The 16,037-nt window shown below is 43.3% G+C and overlaps 1 protein-coding gene across 1 annotated transcript in view; it reads right to left on the reverse strand.

Annotated features, from left to right (window-relative positions):
* The window catches only part of GLIPR2 (GLI pathogenesis related 2), a 43,059-nt gene extending 28,751 nt beyond the window's left edge, over nucleotides 1–14,308 (reverse strand). The window contains exon 1 of the mRNA XM_084619927.1: nucleotides 14,143–14,308. Coding sequence (XP_084476053.1) covers nucleotides 14,143–14,155 — 13 coding nt within the window. The 5' untranslated portion in view covers nucleotides 14,156–14,308. The remainder of the gene's footprint in view (nucleotides 1–14,142) is intronic.
* Between the last annotated feature and the right edge of the window lie 1,729 nt (nucleotides 14,309–16,037).

Genomic DNA, 16,037 nt, shown 5'->3' on the forward strand with positions numbered 1-16,037 from the left:
GCTCCTGGGTCCCTTGCCGCTCCGAGCTCTGGGGGCCCCACCGCCTGCGTTGGGCTGGGAGCGGGGGAGGGAGGCGGCCACCTGAAACAGCTCAGAGCTGTGGGGGCCCCTGCCGACCACATCGGCCAGGAGCTCTCAGAGGGCCCACACCACTGGCCGGGAGCTACTGGGGGCCCCTGCTGCCTGCGGCGGCCAGGAGCTACATCCCCGCTCCCGTGGCGGCTGGACGCTCCGAGGGGCCTGTGGCCACGGAGGGTGGCAGGAGAACCTGCAGCTCCTGGCTGACAGGGCTGAATTCATGGAGGTCGCTGGAAGTCATGGATTCCGTGTCTTCTGTGACCTCCATGGAAAAATTTTAGCCTTAGTTATGTACAGTAAAATGACAGGTGTACATTCGTCAGAAGACACTATGAATGAGTGTTGAGTGGCAGAACAGTGTGATTTGCACCAGTTTGACATTAAATAAACATTAAACTAATCCCTGAAATAAAGATTAACAACTTCCACTGAAGTCAATGTGACTTGTGTTCACTTATGCAGGTCTGAATTTGGCAATGGGAGTTTTCTGGGTGATGTAACTTTATTAAAAGAAACCAGCCTAGCATCCTCCCCTACATCTTCCTGTAAGATGTTTTTCCTTCCACTTGTATTCTGTACTCACTTTTCATACCTTTAAATGCCAAATTGGTGCCAGTTATACCACTTTTCCTCTTAAACTCACATACACCCATTTTCTGAACAATTTACGCCACCATTTTTGTTATCACTGAATTTGGCTCAGAGATTGCTTTAGGAGTTGCATCTGCATGCTCCAAGCTGCACTTGCCGGAATAAGAGCCATACTACTGCATGCAACAACTAATCAAATTCCACGATGACTGACTGATGTCATCTACAGTGGATTAGCACTTCTGTCCTGTATCAAACAGTGGAAAATCTTGGACAGCAAGGGAGAGAGCTTTTATTCAAATACAAATTGTGACAGATGCTTTTGAAACATGTGTTAGGATATAGATATTCAGGCCTATCTGTAAAGGCCTATACTTTAAAACTTTAGGTGTATTCTTATCACTTAGCTAGTTATAGAGGTACAAAACAAGAATCAAAATCACAGTCTACCTGTTTATAGGCCTTCTCTCACTATGATCGTCTAAGGCCATGTTCTTAGGCTAAGATCTTTGGCTAAGCAGCAGAGGCAGCCATAAGCTGGGAAGTGTATGGTCACATCCTCACATATCAAACTCGTCACATTGAAATAAGGCAATCTAGGGCTCTTAAAAAGGTGATCGGATCTATCACCTCCAGAGAAAGGGAAGAGCCTAGAAGATTTAAAGGAAACTTAGTTTGATAGCACCCTATCCGGCAAGAACTCACTTATCAATAGGTGGGATGTGAAATCCTCATTTCTTTGTTGTTCTATCACTGTAGTCCCTATTTCCCTATTGTTTGTCTGTATAATCTCTGTTTGGTTCTGTGATTGTTTCTGTCTGCTGTATAATTAATTTTGCTGGGTGTAAACTAAATAAGGTGGTGGGATATAATTGGTTAGATAATCATGTTACAATATGTTAGGATTGGTTAGTTAAATTTCAGTAAAATGATTGGTTAAGGTATAGCTCAGCCGAACTCAAGTTTTACTATATAGTCTACAGTCAATCAGGAAGTAAGGGGTGGAATGGGAACAAGGAATGGGGGTGGGGGAATTGGAATCATGTTTTGCTGAAGGGGGGAATGGGAACAGGGACACAGGCAAGGCTCTGTGGTGTCAGAGCTGGGAAGGGGGACACTAAGGAAGGAAATTGGAATCATTGCTTGCTGGAAGTTTACCCCAATAAACATTGAATTGTTTGCACCTTCGGACTTCGGTTATTGTTGCTCTCTGTTCATGCGAGAAGGACCATGGAAGTAAGCGGGTGAAGGAATAAGCCCCCTAACAACATGGACTATTCAATGACTATTATATAAATGTTATATGTATCTTTGTGGGCTTGCAAGTGAGCATCCCTGGCTCAATGGGTAAGTTAAAAATGTTTCCTGCAGTAAATCAATGGATGACAGTTAATGAACATCCCCAATTCTGAAACAATGCAGATAAGTTTTTGAAATTACGTCTCCTTGCAGAAATAGCGTATATTGGTTTGACCTAGTTCAAGAAGCCTATGAATACAGAGGACCTGAAACTGTACACAGTGACAGCCCTGACCTGGGAGAGGGTCATTCACACTTGATCAAAGAGCTGACATGAGTCTGTGCCCATAGACAGGCCCTGTGAGAGGACCTGAAGTGCTTTAAAGCCTGCCAGGGTTTCCATATGAAAGATGGATGACCACCTGAAAAACCATGAGCTTATGAGCTGTTTATTGTTTTTTAAGATATGTTTGAGCTGAAATGTTTTTGTTCTAAAAAAATAGTATGCTACTTTATGAGAGCTGGTTGGTCACTGAATAACCTTGTCATTGCCTCTGAAGTGAGAGGTGCTGAGGTGATCACAGAATGACAGGTATGTAGTCATGTCTGGAGGGAGAGGATTGTGGGATCTTGCCCTGAGAAAGGTGACAGCTAAAGGCCTAAGACCTAATGAGATACACTCATGGGGACCATGGAGGTTTGGAAGTATAGTTAACTCAGGAACTGTGACACAAATATCTCCAATAACAGCAAGAGCAAAAGAGAAAAATACTAGCCAAAGAGTCCAGAGATTTACAAGATCATGTAAATAGTCACTCAACGTATTAGCAGAAACATAGCACTGAAAATTATTTTTGCACTCACATTTTGGCTTACAAAAGCAAATAAGTAACAGACACAGCTGACAATACCAACAATTTCCTCAAGGCTTAGCAAAGATTACTTAATTTTGCCTAGAGTTTCTCTGTCTCTTTCTCTGCTCTTTTCCCACTCCCACAAAAAAGCTACTATAGAACAACTATATAAATGAGCAATTATCCACCATGATCTCAGGGCCATGTGCTATTTTTGCTCCCCCCGTCCCACCCAAGGATCTGTGTGCTCTGATATGCAAGTAGAGACTCCAAACTGCCAAAAATCTTTTAGTTTGTTTTGGAAGGAATTCTAGTTTTCCATTTCAGTGACATGCCATTAACTGAGAAGCCAGACACTGAAAGTAAGAGTTAGTGAGAATTTCCAGGCTAAATTATGCCAGGAGCTCTCTTGGTCTTTGTTTGACCCAGGATCAGGGGATTAGAAAGGTGCTTCAGAGCCTTAGTAGAAGCTGTGCTGGTTTGTACATGTCATATTGTGTTCACCTATGATAGGTATTTTATAACTTACCTTTTATTAGTAAAGCTATGACTCTGAAATAAAAATGGGAATATCATAACACATAGTACAGATATAATTAAATGTACTGGGACAAACGTCCTACTCTGAAGCAAGACCAGCTACAGTAATCTTTATTTAATCATTTTATTCCCCTACAATAACAGCCCTTCTGTGGAGAAATACCTGAGATTTCTGATTTGGGTGAGAAGTTAAAAGTCCACAGCTATACCTATCCTGTGCCTCACTTTGTTCCACATGCCTAAGGTCCCAAAGGCCTCAGGATGGTCTTTATAGACTCTAAGGCCAGAAGGGACCATTGTGATCATCTAGTCTGACCTCCTGCACGTTGCAGGCCACAGAACCTCACTCATCCACTTCTGAAATAGACCCATAACCTCTGGATGAGTTACTAGTCCTCAGATCATGGTTTAAAGACTTCAAGTTACACAGAATCCACCATTTACAGTAGTTTAAACCTGCAAGTGACCAGTGCCCCATGCTGCAGAAGAAGGCAAAAAGCTCCCAGAGTCTCTGCCAATCTGATCTGGGGAGAAATTCCTTCCTAACCCCAAATATGGCAATCAGTTAGACCCTGAGCATTTGAGCAAGACCCATAAGGCAGATACCTGGGAAAGAATTATCTGTAGTAACTTAGAGCCCTCTCCATCTAGTACCACATGGCCATTGGGGATTTTTGCTACTTTAATTATGAAACCTTTTGGAATGCTATCAAGGAGTTAAAATTTCATATTTCTTACTCCATTTTAATATTATAGAATTTCTCCTTCCCCTCATTTCAAAACTTTGAATTTTCCCACTGTTAAGGCTCCCCTCTTTCAAATAAAAGAAATAATTGCAATAATTATGGGAAACACAGAAGCAATAAAAAGTTATGTACGCACAGGGTGAAGGATGCTGTATTAGGAGAGCAAAGAGGCAACTCCATCTTTCCAGAAAATGGGAGGAGCATTCTTGTAACTTCCTGCACATGGCAGGAGTTAAGAAAAAATACCTCCTGGTGCGGTACCTCAAGTTCACAGAGAAAGTATTGCCAAAAGGCACTAGAGGTTTTGGGGTTATAGTTATACATGGACTGGAAGGGACGCAGTTTCCAGGAACACTGGGTTTTTTTTTTTTATGCTGGACTTTCTTGTGTGTGTGTTAGACCTGCTCAAAATAGCATTCATTTCAATCTATGAGATCCCTTTTGGTGAGGATTTTCCTTGATCTATTTTTGTATTTTTTTCCCCTCCCATCTTGCCTTTTCTTACACATTTCTCAACATGGGGGGGGGCTATATTTTCAGTGAGGCTCATGTCTCTCAAGCTCTCATTAAAGTTAAGACAGAATCTCTTCTCATCACACTATTTCTCTCTACATTACACTGGCTATGCAATAGTATATGTGCCACATCACGTAACAAGGTCTTGCTGCTTGTCCATGGAGATTTATTGCTCCTTCTTTCCAGTTTCTAGATCACATTAAAATACGCTTAAAATACATTAAATAGTTTCCTAACTTTTTTTTACCACATAGACAATTGTTGTATTTGCCACAGGGACGGAAAATGTCCACACAACACTCTGTGAAGATGTGGTCCAATTTATTTCATTACAGTATTTGTATGACAGTAGGACCTAGAGACTCCAGCCAGGATTGGGCCCCATTTGGGCTAACCACTGTACAAACACATTCAGAAGCAGTCCATACCCTAAAGAGCTTTTTCTAATTATAAAATCATTTGTGAACCCCTCCATCACAGTAACAGCTGCATAAGACTCCAGAGTGATGGCACAGGTTATCTTCCAAGTTACCTTATCATACCATAATTTATTTGCGCAGTACACATGGCTGTGTGAACTGATCACACTGAAACCTGAGACCACATGAAAATTACATGGTTTCTATGGAAATCTAAAACTCATTCTGGTTCCTTGTCAGTGAACTTTAGAGATTTGTGTTGACCTCAGGCAGGCCCAAAACCTCTTCCTCCAAATGACTCATCCTGCTCCTTCCTTATTTTGATCTTCTGAGGGTTTGGGGGAGAATAGCAGCCTTTGGCCCTGTGCCCGCAAGGGCTGGGCGGGAGACACCAGTGAAAGGAGGACACTCAGGCCTAAGAATAGTAAACTACGCTTTATTGAAGGAAGGAAAGAAGAACTTACGCTCCAATCTGCGTGGAGAGCCCCTAGGACGCGCGGAGGGGCTGCAGGGGACTCTGGCCGTTCGGGACAGTTGACCAGGCAGGACTCCGCCAGGGGGGAGTCCTCTGCGGCGCTATATTCTCCGCGCTTATCTCGGGGTTACATGGGGTCAACAGCTGGTTACATTCTTATATGTTTGCTTTATGCTTATTATATAAACTAACTTGTTTACAGGCAAAACTATGCTGAGCTATGCAACAATATATTTTGGCAGGGTCTGTCAGAGAAAGTTAATTGAAACTGCCTGCATCCTCCGCTTACATCCAGTCACATAGTCCACCACTTAGCTCCTCGCCAATCTTCCACAACCTTGCCCCTACAGGCCCCCTCCCTCACCTCCATATTTCTTTAGGGGAGCAGCTACCTGACATCGGGCCCTTCCCTTGGGGAGGAGAGTGGGGAAAGGAAACTCAAGGGGGGAGGGGACACCAGTGTGCCATCCTCTAAATCCATGGGATGAATCTTTAAAAGGAGTTGGTAATCTACCTTGCACACTCACATCCCTGGATTTCTGCTGCACTATGAAACTAGAACTATGAAATACTCCTTCAGTCCCACTGCTAGCACTTATGTGACTTACCTCACTCTGGGGTCAGATATCACAGAACACTCTGGAACACGTGCACAACATAGACACAATAAAGCCCTGAAGGCTGGATTACTGCAATCGGGTGGTCTTTGTATGCATAAGGTCCTGTCAGCAGTTTTTGCACCAGATGCTATCTCTACTACTATGATGACCTTCCTGAAGGTGGGCACACTCTTAAGTCTGCATGGCACACATACAAAATAGCACACTCTCTCCCACCCAAACTTCTGATTCTCCAGTGTATATGAAGCAGTGATTATGTGCAATTCAAACCCACACAAGCAAAGGCAGAAACTACCACTGTATTAATAAATAAAATAATAATAATAACAATAATAATACCTCACATTCATATAGCATTTGTCATCACTAGATCTCAAAACAATGTACAAAGGAGATAAATATCATTACCTCCATTGTACAGACAGGCAAGCTAAAGCACAGTGTTGAAGTGACCTGTACAAGGTCACCTAGGAAACCAGTGGCATAGCTGGGAACAGAACACAGGTCTCAATCCTAGTCCAGTGCTCTGTCCACTTGGCAACACCGCCAGAAGACTCATTGCTTGGATGAATAACTTTCACCTAATTTTAGTAAAGGAAAAATGTTTGTGATGCCTTATTAACTTGTTGAAAAAAACCCAACGGTTTTCCTTTGGATTAGGAGAAAGCAACAAAGAGAGCATGTTTTGCAGTTCTACTTTATGAAGAACCTTGAGATAGAACTGCATACAAGTACAGTCTGTCTTGCTCTTTTAAATTGCTCGGATATGTTTGCTCTAAGCATTTTTCAGTTTTGAGCACAGGTGGGCTGCACTTAACCTTCAATAAACAGGAAGAATTGGAGATATGCCACAATCTACTGCAACATTGGTGAGTCTCATGTTTAAAGGGCAAGTGCTATGCAAAATTAGAGCCAAATTCTGCACTCTCTTACACACCATGCAGCTCCTTTGACTTCAGCAGGGTTACATGGAGTGCAAGACAGATTTTGGCCTAAAGCATTATTTGCTGGTTAGGAATACTGTATTTTGATTTTTTTTAAACATAGCATCTCGAATCCTTTGTTTGATTTAGGGCCTTTCCACACAAGGAACAGACTAAAAGCAGGTCTGTGTGTTTTTAACTGGATTAAGTAGCTTGATTTAAAAAAAGCACTTTTTTTAGTCTATCCCTTGTATAGAAAGAGCCTTAGATAATAAGAAGAGATAACATTTCTAAGATCAGCAATTGCCCTAATGGTCCTGAACATGGACATCCTGTTGCTAACAGACTAATTCATCATCTCCTGTCTATCCCCTCTGGTCTGGTAAAACATACAAACACAGAAAATGAATGATCATTTTGGTAGCCTGTGTGCATCAGGTTTCACAGAAAATGAATAGATGGGGTCTCCAGTGAACTTGTGATACTTTCCTTACGAGCGAGAACAAGGCAGTTGCAACAAGTGTCGAAAGACATTTTGTGTAACAGCTTCATAACAGGGACATGAATTTTAGCTCACTTTAAGATGTATCTCACTCTGCATAAAGAAATGGAAGGCATTTGAATATTTCCAGAAGTTGCATTTATCCCCCATTTCTTAAAGAGAAAAATGACATTTGCTTCTAAAGCTGTAACTGTGTTTAAAACAAATTCTGAAAAGTAATTTGTTTTTCTTTTGTAATCATTTGTATTCTTTTTGGATTTTATCAGTTATTTATTTGTTGTACTGGCTCAACTGGCAGTACAACCTAGGATACTCCTAGTGCTCACTCACTTCTCACGGATACAGTTATTTTGTTTTCAATTCTGACTCATATTTACAGAAGGCTATGTAAGAGGATATACAACAGTGGTTTTTAAACTGCGGGTTGGAGCCGGACCTGCTGCTGGCCCCTTCTGGGTCCGCGATGCCAGGACAGGCAGGAAGCCTGCCTTATCACCCCGCTGCGTGGCTGACCGGGAACCGCCAAAGGCAGTGCCGGGTTTACAATGGCGTCAGTGGCGCCATGGAGCCGGGCCCATGCTCATAAGGGGCCCCAGCCTGCTCCACTTGCACTGCGCCCCGAGACCCCACTGGTTCCCCCCGCCCACCAGTTGCTCCTCTTGGCCTGCCCACCACTTGGCCGAGGGCTTCTCTCCGACCCCTGGCCCCACCCCCCCCACGCCACTCCCCCGCTCCTCTCTGCCCCCTGGCCAGACCCCAATGCATCTCCGGCTCCAGGAAGTCTCTGCTTCCTACCACCTGTGGGGCACCCAGACCTGAGCCACCTGGGACTGGTGCAGAAGCCCGGCCAGTCTCAGCCAGGTGGGGGTGGGGGGAACAATGTGGGGGGCTTGGCTGGGCCTCTCCAGGCAAGTGCGTTTTGAGGGAGCCCAGCTAGGGCCGGCTGATCACGTCACTCCCGAGGGGCCAGAGCGATTCCCCACCCCGGGACCAGCCCTGGCTATGCTGCTGTCTCAGCCTCCCAGCAGAGTAGGTGAGTGTGGCTGGGAGGCAGGGTGTGGGGGAGTGGGTCAAGTTGGGCTATTTCCTGCACAAATCCAGGTTCTCACATCCCCCCACCCCCATACACACACAAACTCACTCTCCTGCTGGTAATAGCTCATCCAAACTGACCACTCTTCAAGTTTAAATCCAAGTTAAACCAGAACATCTGGAGGGGGGGGTAGGAAAAAACAAGAGGAAACAGGCTACCTTGCAATAGCCCAACTTGATTGTCATGCACATTGTGTAAAGAGTTGTCACTTTGGATGGGCTATCACCAGCAGGAGAGTGAATTTGTGTGGGGGGGGTGGACGGTGAGAAAACCTGGATTTGTGCTGGAAATGGCCCACCTGATGATCACTTTAGATAAGCTATTACCAGCAGGACAGTGGGGTGGGAGGAGGTATTGGTTCATATTCTCTGTGTATATATAAAGTCTGCTGCAGTTTCCACGATATGCATCTGATGAAGTGAGCTGTAGCTCACGAAAGCTTATGCTCTAATAAATTGGTTAGTCTCTAAGGTGCCACAAGTACTCCTTTTCTTTTTGCGAATACAGACTAACACGGCTGTTACTCTGAAAAATATCTACTGAGTCACTCCTTATTGAATCTCCCCTAATGTGATGTTATTTTATACCACATTAACAAGATTACTTCAAAGAGCAGTTAGTGACAGATCCCCGGGCCATCCCGTCTGCTCAGGAGTAGAAAACGCCCAAATTAAAAATGCCTTTCTTGGAGCCTGGAAAGTGGGCAGGGGGAGGGAGAGAAAGGCAGTGCCAGTTTTGCAATATTCTTCCACCCCTTCACTAGGGACCTTTAGAAGCTTATTTATGGGTTCTCAGCAAGGATCAGGCTCCTCAGAGCCTAGGGTGGGGTTGGCAACCAGCTCCTCTCTGAAACATCATTGCCAGCTGGCCCTACAGACATCCAAATGGGAGTTAAAGCTGCAGAGCCCCTGCACAGCTGCAGTGGATTCAGCTGTTAGGAATCTTGCTGAGTGGAGGTCAACAGCAACAGAGCAGCATAGAATTGCCAGCCCCTGGTGTGGTCATTTCTTGTCAAGAAGTATGTAGAGATTCTTTTCCTTTCAGATCCCCAGGATTCATGGAGTTGAAAGGCTGCCCCAAATACTGTCCCCAAAGGAATGATTTCCTGAAAACGTAGGTAAAATCTGGGGAGTTTCCTGACTGGTGTGTCCTCCAGTGGGTTATTTTCATGGGAGGGGATGTTCTAGTCCTGACGGGAGTATTGCTATCATGTTCAATGTTCTAAAATTACAAAGCGAGAAGGCAGTCTGACTGCTAGGCTAGGAATTTAGAAATATCGCTACTAGGGCTTGAAAAACCCACTCACCCACAGCAAATAGCAATCTTTGCATCAATTTCTGCAGAACCTCGGCTTACCTTTTTTTTTAAAAATGCCCTTAAAGTTTCAAACAAAATCTTCTAAACATATCCCATGTAGCGATATCTGTCCGCAGGCTCAGAGAGATGGTTCTACTACCCACACCACTGTTTGGGAGCAGGGTGAGAGCAACTGCCTCTGTAAGGGGGGAACCTGGCTGGCATTGCAGATAAGGCAGGGGTGCTCAAACTGGGGGTCGTGAGGTTATTACACAGGGGGTTGTGAGCTATCAGCCTTCACCCCAAATCCTGCTTTGCCTCCAGCATTTATAATAGTGTTAGATATATTTAAAACGTGTTTTTAATTTATAAGGGGGGTTGTACTCAGAGGCTTCCTGTGTGAAAGGGATCACCAGAACAAAACTTTGAGAACCACTGAGATTAGGTGCTCGGTAGGAGGGGCACAGCTGCTGCTGTTAGGAGTACGGTTCTTTGGCCAGCCTGTGACTCTGAACTGAGTGAATCATTGATTTCTTTTGGTTCCATGGGCAAACTGGAAAAACAAATTAATTTCAAACAGAAACAACTCTTTCGGTTTTTCTCAAAACAAAAAAAGTCATTTGAGTTGAAACGGAAAATTCGGAATGTCAAACAAACTGTCAAGTCAAATCTTCATTTCTTTCCTGAAATGTTGATTCAAAACATTTCAATATTTTCAAAACTTTTGTTTTCTGGCTGTTTTTCCAGGTTAAACTATTTGCCAAATTTGACTTGAATTCATAAACAGTTTGGGTGCCTCCACAAATGCATTTTTCGGTAAATGTACTCTTCATTGAAAAAAAATTTGTTCTATATAGCTCCTGGAGCAGAAAGCTCTGCTTGTATGGGGGGCCTCCTGCCAATACTGCCCCATCAAGGGCTGAGTAGGGGAATGGGGGGAAGCCTCCTGCCCCATCCTCTCACCAGAAGGTTGTGTGTGTAGGGCCAGCACAAATCAATTTGTTAAGGAGGTAAGGGCTGTTTAGCATTTACTTGTCCTAGGGAACTCATAAACTGATTTAGTTTGTAGCTGGTGAGGAGGTAGCATTAATTGAATGCTTTGGTATTTGGGATGAGAAATGTGATCTGTGGAGCACATTACATTTGCACAGGAGTTTGGATCTTTACCTAAAGGGCTTTACAAATATTAATTAAGCTTCACAACATTGAATATATACTAGGAATCAGTTCACCTATCACTGAAATGCAGCCACCTGTATGGAACACACAGTTATTTAAAGAGCAAAGACCACAGAATGGTTCAGGACAGGAAATGAAGAATACTACATCAAATTGAAATTGCACAGAGAAATTAGTCAGTGAATCTAATTGTCTAAGAGGGAACAGGGCCAGGACATAGGGCTCAACACCCCTACTCTTATTGTATGCCTGGAAGATTTTTAATGATAGATGGTCAGGATCTCCAGTGGTGCTGGAACAATTTGTATAGTGCAGGTACGGAGAGATTGAACCAAACTGTACGTCCTGTATGTGATGGAAACCACGTCAAGCCAGGGGTTGTAGCAGCACCTATGAGGACCTCACTTATATATCATATCTGAATGTACCCCCAGCAACACACACTGCCCACTGATAGCATGCTGGGTCACCCAGTGCTGATTCAAAAGGAGGAGGACCACCTATTAAGTAACCAAAGAAAATCCACTTCTGGGATGTATTTGTATAATGGTTATCTAAAAACTACACCCACAAGAACGGTCAAGATTGGCAAACTAAAAAAAACCAGTAAGAGACTGGAAGTAATTTCAGAAAAAAAGCCACAACTGACGCTCAATAATAAGTATCAGGGAAACATAATCGGTTATTTATTACAGAGATTAATCTCATCATCCACAGAATTACCAGTATTCAAACATGGACCATGTCCATGCCAAGATAAAAAGATTTTAATCAAATTGTAATTGGATTCCACCTATTTTGATTTCCACCACTTTTGCCCAATTAAACATAATCTTTATTGGTGTAGCACTGAGTTATTAATTTATCTGATGATTGTTGTTTTTATTCTACTACCATAAAAGTAACAAGGAGTCTGGTGGCACCTTAAAGACTAACAGATTTATTTGGACATAAGCTTTCGTGGGTAAAAAAGCACTTCTTCAGATGCATGGCCAAATAAATCAGTTAGTCTTTAAGGTGCTACCAGACTCCTTGTTGTTTTTGTGGATACAGACTAACTTGATAGCATAAAACTTGATAGCATAAAACTGTTATTCCAATCTAAAAATTGTATAGTTAAATTTGGAAGTGGTGAACCAGGATAGGTATTTAAATCACAAACATATTTACTAAGGACCTAATCCATTTGAAAATGTCTATAGCCTTCAGAGCCATGTGACTACAAAGAGCACTCACTTGCTAGCCACGTAACATCTGACATAGAATGTATGTATCCTACTTCCCTCTGTTGGATGGATTAAGTCCTGCTCAGGTTTTTGCAATTGTCTCATCTTTTATGACCAGATTTTCTAAAGACCTCAGCACTCAACATGATAAGCTGTCTGAAAATCTGATCCTAATTATTGGTGCTGAGTGGTTTTGACGATATGGCACCTGGTATATGGTCTTCCAAGGATTAAAGGCACAATTCAACTCCCAATAAACAGATAAGGTCAAAAAGCCCTACCATAACTGACAGATAATGAAGATGTTTCTTGAGCTTAACTGGGAGAGGCCTGCATTTTTAAGAACTGAAAGTCCTCTGTTCTAGTTTCTAGGCCCTATATATGCCATTTATTGGTGACCATCCATTGTTTGTGTCAAAAGAAATGATTCAGCTTCACAGCGGTGAGAATATGTAAATAAGTTCCCCATTTTTCATGCCCAACTAGCCCCTTATTTTTCTCAGAACAGTCAATATCCCCATGTGAGCAAGAGAGTTACAAGTGTTCTAGTGGAGTAACTTCTCCTGTGTGTCCGCCAGGGGACGGCATGATTGAAGCCTGGCCTGGCCTGTGCTTAGACTATTTTTTTTTCAAGTTACCTATTTGTATTAGAGGAAACTTCTGTTCCACCATCTAAAAGCTATTTTACTGGAGTCAGAACTCCTCTTCTGCTATGTTTGGTTTTCAGTTCCTGTCAACTGTGTGTGTAGACAGAGCATTAATCTTTAAATTGCATAATGCCCTTCTTCCCCTTCTCTGAAATGCAGTTTCAGTGAGATAGTTTAGTATCTTTGCGGCATGAGCCCTTTCAAATTCTTCAGACTAACAGATATAAAATCAACTGGGTAAAACTCATATCCCCACATTAATAGACTCGACTGAACATAATAAGCAAATCTCCATCGGCTCCATAAATCTGATAACTAATATAAAGACATCATGCTGGCCCTAGGCCCAGTTCTGATCTCAGACACACTGGTGTAAAACAGGTGTATTTCCAGTGACTTCAGTGGAATTTGTTCTGATCTACACCAGCATTAGAGATATCAGAATCATATCCACAGACTTCAGCCGTGCAAAGAGGACAGCTGTGGAATGTCTAATGCAGCAGAGGGGGTAGATTTCATCCTCACAACAGGGAGGAGGATACACAGCTGTGAAACCTATGAACCCTGCAGAGCCAGAGACTATATTCTGCTGAATTGTAGCCAAAGGCTGATCCTAACAGTTTCCTGAATATGGTCATCTAGGCAAGAAATACTTAACTTAATTCAATAAGCGTATTTATAACTACATGATTTGCCTCAGTTATACGTAAGAGCCACACACCAACTGCAGTTTTAAAACTAAGGTGCTTATCATTATAAATATCCTGCTTCAAATACTGTATAGTTAGTCTAACTGCATACATAAAAGCAAAGCTACCTTAAATATTAAAGTCACCATATCTAATATGCAAAAAGGAGTATTTGTGGCACCTTAGAGACTAACCACAAGTACTCCTTTTCTTTTTGCGAATACAGACTAACACGGCTGTTACTCTGAAACCTGTCATATCTAATATGGTAACTGGTTTTGTCTTATACATTTTGTACAGTATTTTTAAATCTAATGAAAACATTCCTTTGTCACAAAACAAAGAAACTCCTGTTATTGTATGCATAAAAGCAATCAGCTTATACAAGACAAAGCCACTAACATTTTTGCAATTCTTAAACCACAAGGAAAGATTTTAGCATACAAGCTTTGTTTACATAATCTACAGATTAAGTATTCACAACAAGCTCCATATAAATATTCACCAACCTGACTTTCCCATGACCACGTTCTTGATTGTTACCTGAAGCTTCTGTTGACTTAGTTTCTCTTATAAGATTAAGATGTGTTTTGAGCTGACTGTAATTTCCTTGTAGAGCTCCAAGCCTGCAGAGACTGCCTGCAGAGCTGACAGTGCTAGAGTGCGCTCACAGCACAAAGAAAGTGTAACTACACCCATTTATGAGCCTGCCCATGCCTTATAAGGAATAAGGCAAATTCTTTTCTTAGCAAGATTCCAGCTTAGAGTTGGGGTTATTTATCTTCCACAGAAACCAAGCAGCTCAAAAACCACCATGTGCATCCACATACCAATTTAGTTTAGTAATAACAGACCATTGCTGATACACTAAGTTGTTACAAACAAAATACTAAACCATATGGGAACTGGCACAACAGGCTTCACAACAGTACAATAAAAAAGAAGTTAACTTACTTTAAATTGGGTGTGTCAATTTCATTAAGGTAAAAATAACTAGATATTTTAGAGTGTGACTGGGGCCCTGGGGGCATGGGTGGTGGGTATGGTAGGCAGGGGGAGGCTGTGCCTCCCCAAACAGCCTAGCATGGCCCCACCCACGCTCTGGCCCCAGGCCAGGCCCCCCATGCAGTGCCCAGTGCTCTGCCATGGCTGGCTTGTCTGCCTCCCACACTCAGGGCAGCTGGTGCTGAGCTGGCGCACCAGGGCTGGGGGTGCTGCAGCTGTGCCAGCCGGCACTCTGGGGCTGGCCGTCCAGCACATGGGGCTGGGAGCGCTGCGGCTGCACTGCCCAGCCACCCGGAGTCTGTATAAACAGAGGAAATAAGAATGTAAATCTAGCAAAACTACCAAGTCGTATAAACTAATTTTGAACTGGGGAGTCATCCTATCACATCCCTCATACTAAAGTTTTCATGTCTCCTCCTGGTTTGTTACACTATCACCTCAAACAACCAGTTTTTGTTGTTGTTGCTGCTGTTTTTTCTTTTTGGTATATAGATATTCAATTATGAATGTTTAGCACTAAGGACTTTTCTTTCCTATGTTTGTAAAGCATGTGACAGGGTCGGTCCAGATGGCAACAGGAGAGTAATAGAAGGCAGATATATTAGCCCCAGGTTAAGTTGGTCCCTTTTCCCTGGGTAAGGTTGTCATAAATATAAAGGGAAGAGTAACCACCTTACTGTATACAATGCAGTAGAGGGTGGGCCCGGGTTCCCCCCCATCCCTCCATCCCCCGCAACTCCCTACTTCATACCAGAGGAGTTGAACTGGACTGTGGGTTCCACCAGAGGGGAAGGTCTCTGGCCTGTTCCCCAGTCTACTAGGTGGATCAGCAGAGACTGCGGGGATTGTTCTTCTTCCTTTCCCCATGCTGGCCAGTGATGAGGCTAACTGAGTGCACGGCAGATTTGAGCCACGAAAGTGGCCAACTGAGGGCTGCTGTGAACCTCTGAGGCGAGAAAATCCGCCAATAAGCACAGGACCCACCAAGGCAGAGGAGGAACTTTGTCACAACTCGTGTCAGGAGTGGGATTTGGTGCGCACAGCGCAGCAGAAGGAGGGTGTTATTATTTAAAAAAAAAAGAGAGAGGGTTTATTTATTTTTTTTCACCACCATGGAGGAGGTAGTGCGAACACTGATACAAGCCAAAGCTGCCCAGCAGGAGGCTACCCGTGTCCAGGCAGCCGCCCAACAGGAGGCAGTATGGCTGCAGCAAGAGACTAATCGCCATCTGATGGACCAGGCTGCTCAAGACCGTGCTATGTTGAGGGAACTGGTAAATCAAGTGAAAGCCCTTACGGAGATGAACCACGGCCGTGATGGGACGCGGATCATACGGGCCAGCAATTGCCTGCAGAAAATAACGGGGGAGGATGACACAGAGGCATATCTCCTGGCCTT

This window comes from Lepidochelys olivacea, assembly GCF_965140295.1.
Source record: "Lepidochelys olivacea isolate rLepOli2 genome assembly, chromosome: 2".
Lineage (NCBI taxonomy): Eukaryota > Metazoa > Chordata > Testudines > Cheloniidae > Lepidochelys > Lepidochelys olivacea.